At 50.2% G+C, this 6,000-nt stretch overlaps 1 protein-coding gene across 5 annotated transcripts in view; it reads left to right on the top strand.

The window, feature by feature from the left end:
* Positions 1 to 1,234: 1,234 nt before the first annotated feature.
* The window catches only part of SMOC1 (SPARC related modular calcium binding 1), a 133,617-nt gene continuing 128,851 nt past the window's right edge, over positions 1,235 to 6,000 (top strand). For all 5 annotated transcript variants that reach the window (XM_074824334.1, XM_074824336.1, XM_074824335.1 and 2 more), the window contains exon 1: positions 1,235 to 1,488. In XM_074824334.1, the coding sequence (XP_074680435.1) occupies positions 1,381 to 1,488 (108 nt within the window). In that variant the 5' untranslated portion in view covers positions 1,235 to 1,380. The remainder of the gene's footprint in view (positions 1,489 to 6,000) is intronic.

Raw genomic sequence — 6,000 nt, 5'->3', positions numbered from 1 at the left:
TTTAAAAAGTACAGGAGGACTCAATGTAAATGCAAGCCAGGCCAGTTCACAAGGTACCTCTGTCAGTCAGCAGGTAGACAGAGGCTTGGCATTGCTCTTCACCGCTCGGGGTCTACATCTTACTGCCATGGTCCTGCTCTCTCTGTAGCTCCAGATCGGACAGACATGCCTGCAGAGACTGGGCCCTGCCGGTAGATGCATCTCCGTGTTTCCCCTGCTCCTGCTCTGGCCCCACAGCTGCACCCACTTGCCTGTTGTGTGACACAACACTCCCTTCCTACCCAAGCTTCCCATTACTGAGTGCCTGGTTGTGCTTGGACCTTCTGGGACCCACATGCAGCCTAGAGGGCTTGTTGTCTCAAGAGATGTTGAACCTGATCTTGGGATGGTTCGGGCTTGCTGTCTCAAGCGATCTCAAACAGCATCTGGGGATGGTTTTCCAGGTGCAAAGACTCCAAGCACGTCATCTCCACAACAAGGTCTCTGGGCTTCACTGGGCAATGTAGAGCAACAGGCTGTGGGGCTACTTTTGCAGCTGCGAAAGCTGGGGAAGATCTTCAGGGACGGGCCGTGTCTGTGGCTCAGCCACGTTCTGAGCCATAGAGGTGACAAGGGGACCTACACACCCCGAGACATGAACTTGTTGCTACAGCAGCCTTGGCCCGAGAGTGCCGACCCCAAGGAAAGCGGTGTGAGGACCGTGAGGTGATTTCCTACGTCAAATTTGGTTGCTCATTGGCCCGACCCGACTGCACGGCCCAGCTGCCACCGCCATGGCCAGCCGCCGCCGCGGGGCTGGGGCCGGGGCTGCCCAGAAGGGCTTCGGGGCGGGCGGCGGGGGCGAGCGGCGCAGCCCCGCGGCGAGTGCCGGCCGCGCTGGCTCTGCTCGCCTCCCGCAGCCCCGCCGGCGCTGCCCGGCTCCCGCGCACCCCGCCAGCCGCTGAGGGCGCGGCGGCCGCTCCAGGTGCCGCCGGCACGGGGAAGCCGCTCGCCCCTCGCCGGGCCGCCGGCAGCTCCGCGCGGCCCGGGGCCAACCTGCGCCGCCCGCCTCACGCCCGGGAGCGGGGGCGGGGCGGGTGGCCCTGTCGCCTCGCCATTCGCCGCGGCTCGCGGCGGCCGCGCTGCGATAGGTGAGCGCCGCAGTCAGTGGCGCCCGGCCCCGCCCCGCCGCGGCTTTATAACGGGCATCCCCATGGCCGAGGCGGGTAACCTGCCGCGGCGGGAGGGGGCAGAGCCGGCCGAGCCGGCCCGGGGCACCGCGCTCCGCCCGCCAACGGACCCGCCGCCGCCGGGCTGAGGGGCGGCCGCCCGGGAGAGCCGCCTCTGGTGGCCGCAGAGCCCCGCCGCCCCGCCACTACCCCGCTGCCCCCCCGAGGGACGATGGTGCCGCGGGCCTGGCGCAGCGCGGGGGCTCGCCCGTTCCTGCTGGCCCTGCTGCTGCTGGTGTATCTGCCTCAGGGTCGCGGCCACCGAGCCACGGGGCCCCGGGTAAGTGAGCCACCACCCCGGCGGCGGGGCGGCCCTTCTCCCGCCTGCCCCGCCGCGGCAGGTTGCCCTGCCCCCGGCCCGCCGCCCCCGCGCCCTGTCAGCGCCGCAGGTGAAGCCCCGGCGCCCGCCGGCGGGGAGCCCCGGCCGCCCCCAGCCCGCGGCGGGCGCGTAGCCCCCCGCGGCCCCGCGGGCCCAGACCCTGGTGGGGCCTCCCCGCTCGTTAAAAGCCGGGTACCGGCTGTATGCGCGAAGTGTGTGTGCATCGGCGTTAACTCGTTGGTAGTTGGCGCAGGGAAAAAAAAGGGGGGGGGGGGGTAGGTTGGCAGGCTGGGTTTTTGTATGGCTCTTCTCGCATTTAATGTTGCCCCTGTGCCCAGCCCATGCCTTTAGGACTTTCTTTTTTTTATGCTTCCAAGTAGGGATTAAAGGAATCCCTGCAGTAAAGCTAGATGCCTTCAGCCCAGACTTCTCCCTGTAGGAGTCTAGCTCTGTTTTTTTTAATCTGACAATGTTTGCCTCTTACTGGGGCTCTTAATTTCACTTACGAAACTATTACATTGCTCTGGGGGAGAACCCAACATCTTTTCTAAATATGGTCCTCCCAGTGAGCTAATGTTACTGCTGCAGCACCACTACAGAGTAGCATGAGAGCTTTCAATTATAAAGCTGCAAAACAGTAGCTGTTCTTCAGCCAATGCTGCAATAAAAGCACAGCTCTGGGTAAGTGGAAAAACTTGATCTCTCTGCAGGCGTGTTGGATGCATTGACCATGCGCATTCTTGACCCATCAGTCTGAAATGCTATGAAATGTAGTACCTAATTAACTTACACCGTGGTTAGGCAAGACCAGGAGTCTTTGGAATCTCTACTCGGCCAAAGTATAACAATAAGGGACTTGAGCACAGTGTTCTAGTTTTTTAATAGAAGTGCTATTTGACCATGGTGGCAGTTAAATGCTTTTCAGAGTTATGGAAAGTGTACTGGCTGCACTGGTGTCCTTGTGTTCAGCTGTGCTGTGTAGCCTCTTTTACAGCCAGATGTGTAACAGCAACTGTTAGAATGTGGCAGATCAGAACTAGTGTGTGTGTCATAAATTCTTGGAGACCTGTTGTAAAGGATGGGGAAACATAGGGGGCTTATGCATATATCTGTATTACCCGATACCAAGCATAAACCTCAAAAGTGGAGTGGTGCCAAGTAGAGAGGAGCTTTGAGGTGATAAGTAAGAGTCTGGCTAGATGTCTAGGGCCTTTCATTAGCGTTGGTATCTAAATGCTTTAATGAAGAGCAATTAAAACAAAGAATAAAACAAAAAATCCCAATGGCAGTGCATAATTGCACAATGAGCCTGTCTATCAAACAGTTTTCATATATGCCATTTTTATATACTGCACTTTACAAGGCAGTTTAATTGCTCCCTGTGCTGTGTCGTCTTTGGAATGGGAGCTACTTCAGGAGAGTGGAAAACCAAGTACAAAGGACTACTGATTTAGTTTTTGCTTGAAGTGAATGGACTTTGCTGTTTCTCTGACTTTGCTATTTCTCCCTTTATGACTGGGGGAGAATATCAGCTGTGAGCATCAATGTCTACAGTTCTGTAGAAAGATGTGCCTTAAAGTTTTAACTTCTTAAACTTATGATCTCTTAAGTGGAAGGCTGTGAACTTGCAGGCTGTTTAACTGATGAAACCTGTCTTCTCACCCTTCTAAATGTCATGCTTAAGTGCACGTGAAGGTGGGGAGTTTGGTTTGCTCATTTGCAACCATGTTGATTGATACGATAAGCCCCTGAGCTTCATCTCTTCTAGTGATTAGACATTGCCAGTAAAGTTATCATTAGTATAAAGGTGCCATACTTTAGATTCCAATGTACGCAAGAAAATTCTTTATTATTCATTTTTTAATGATGATTACTAAGTTACATCAGTGTTTCTCATGCTGACTTGTGATCAAGAGCATATTTCTGTCAGGAACGTTCCCTGGATGGGGAGGGGGGTGTCAGTGTTGCAGTTCTGGAGTCTGATCATGTAGTTGTTCAATTGCTAGGTGTGATATTTACCCTTTCACATATTCTTTTCTGTGTGGTAAGCACTAGAACTACAATATTTGCAAGCTGAAATACTCTTAAAGGTGAACAGCAGTTTTTAATCCTACTCAATGAGCTTAAATGAGCAGCAATAATGCTTGAAGCAAGTTCTTGATCTTTCTCCTTGCATTTCCCTCTTACTACTGTAGTGTTGCTGCTAGGCTAGGCAGCCAGCACTGTTACTGAATACATAGGCAGAGAAGTATGCCTTGCTACTGTTTGCAGAAAATGATGAAAAACTAAGGGTATTGAAGTGAAATAGGTACATCTACATATCTTGTGCCAATAAGGGATCAAACTTTTGGATGAAGTGAGTTAGTTCAAGATGACTACTTGAATACCAAGGTCAATTACAAGTGCAGTTAGTATCTAATGCCCTGCTGAGGTACTTCTGGCTCTCAAAAGCTGTGCAAAGCTTGCTGTTTCCTGTTATAGTAAAACTATGAGCAGTGACATGAATCCCTTAGACTTGGGAAGTGTCAATGAGCTGTAGGAAACATCTGGCTTTCGTACATATGTTGTGGCCCGCCAACAGTTAATAACAACTGTCCCAAGTGAAGCCCCATAGTAAGTCTAATACCTTGGGTGTCCTAGAAATAACTTGGAAGCCCAAGGCTGTTGTGTGGTTTGTTTCCTCACTTAACAGACTCTAGAAAAGCTTCTGTTGTGTTACACAATTGCTTGGTCACTTCTCTTGTAGGTCTAAGGAGCACTATGGAAGTGGTCAACTGACTGTACTTGGAAAATGTCTGTCTGAAGGATGTTGTCTTCTGGAAAAAGATAATCAGTCTTTACTTTCTATTCATATTCTCTTCCTGTGTGCCTCCCTCTCTGCTGGCATGAGATCTGCAGTTGTGTGACAAGTCAGGTCTTGCTGTTTCCCCTCCTTGACCCCAAAGTGATAGATGGGGAGCTTGACTGGGCTGGCTCTTGCATCTCCTACTCTGTGTACATTTGAGCAGTACTCTTTCATAGCAGATTAAATAGATTGTGCCGCTAAGCTGTTTTCCCTCATCTGGATAATAAATTGTGACCCTTGTCTTTCTAGTTCAGAAAGATTGATCTGTGTAGGCCCCCTGCTTTTTGAGTATAATGCCTGACCATGCTGAACTTGCTCCATTTATGGCAGAGACTGTTGGTGGCAGTATGACAATACTAGCACAGGAAAATGGTGAGTGCTAGCAAAAGGAGCAGAACATGACTGTAGCAGTCAAGCTGTCCTAGGAACAGGCTTGGATTTCTGGAATATTGGAGATCTGTACCCCCAGTGACAGCAGAGGGCTAAGAAATGGGAGGGGAGGGCAGGGCAGTCACTGTAACTTCCTTCCTAGTTTCATGCATGGAAACATGCCCTATGTGTCCTTGAAAGACATGCTGGTTGGAGATGGGGGGGACCTTCCAGTTCAGTGCTGTTGTAAAGGGAAGGGAGTAGATAGTAAAACTGTGAAGATACCCACAGATTCCAGTGCATAAACTGGAGTGCCACAGAGCAATGGGAGTTTTGTGCTGCAGCTGGCTACTGCTTAGAGCCCCAAATAAAACCTTGATAAAAAGTGCTGAAAAGTCTTCTGCAGCTTTGCCATTCCCTCTGGAGGAGCAAGCAGTGTTGCAGCTTGTGCCAAGAAGCTGCATGTGTGTTCTTATTGCAGCCCTGCTGGGAAGACTCCACAAAGCAGGTGTCTTTACACATGCTCTATTAGGGACACTGCTCTTCATAGTGGGAAGAAATCAGAAAAGGATGTATGATAAAAATATAAAGCAAGGGGCTCCATATGAAGGAGATCTAGAACAGAAGAGTGAAACTTAGGACAGGTTTTCAATGACTGAATTTTGTTTCTTGGTTTGAGCTTAATCATCACTCTGCGTTGCAACGGTCTACACTGATAAGTAATAACCAAAGCATTTTAATGTTTTAGATTTCCTTACTGTTGGAGAGACTAACTTTAATGAAGGAATAAGTACCCAAAGGCAAGTCTTTAGACGAGCATCCCCTAACAGGACAGATTTGTTACTCTATGGCAAATAGCTTTTGGTTACAGATACTCTGTTTCGGTTGGGTGAGAGATGTTCTAGTCTAAGTGGAAGCTCTAATTATATAGAGAGTATACTAATTATTTCTCCCCCTCCTTGTTCCTATTTAGAACTTTAGACAACTGAATTCCTTGATGTGTACCAAAGAAACTGATCTGATTTGCTTTTTATACATTATGCAACTGTTGAGGAACGGGATTAATTCTTGTGTGGAGAAGCATTAAAACGTTATGTTCCAATACATTAGTATTGGAACGGCAGGACCTGTTCTAAACAGGAAAAAAGTGTGGGATTTGACTTGCTCCATGTAGTCTTCGAGTTGGTATATCAACTGTCTCAGCTTCTGAGTTCGCTATGAGACTATTTCACTCATGTTAATGACCTCTGCTGCTAATG

The sequence above is a fragment of the Strix aluco genome, chromosome 4, assembly GCF_031877795.1.
Source record: "Strix aluco isolate bStrAlu1 chromosome 4, bStrAlu1.hap1, whole genome shotgun sequence".
NCBI classification, from domain to species: Eukaryota; Metazoa; Chordata; class Aves; order Strigiformes; family Strigidae; genus Strix; species Strix aluco.
The sequence above is the reverse complement of the archived record's forward strand: the minus strand, read 5'-3'. Positions and strand labels throughout refer to the sequence as shown.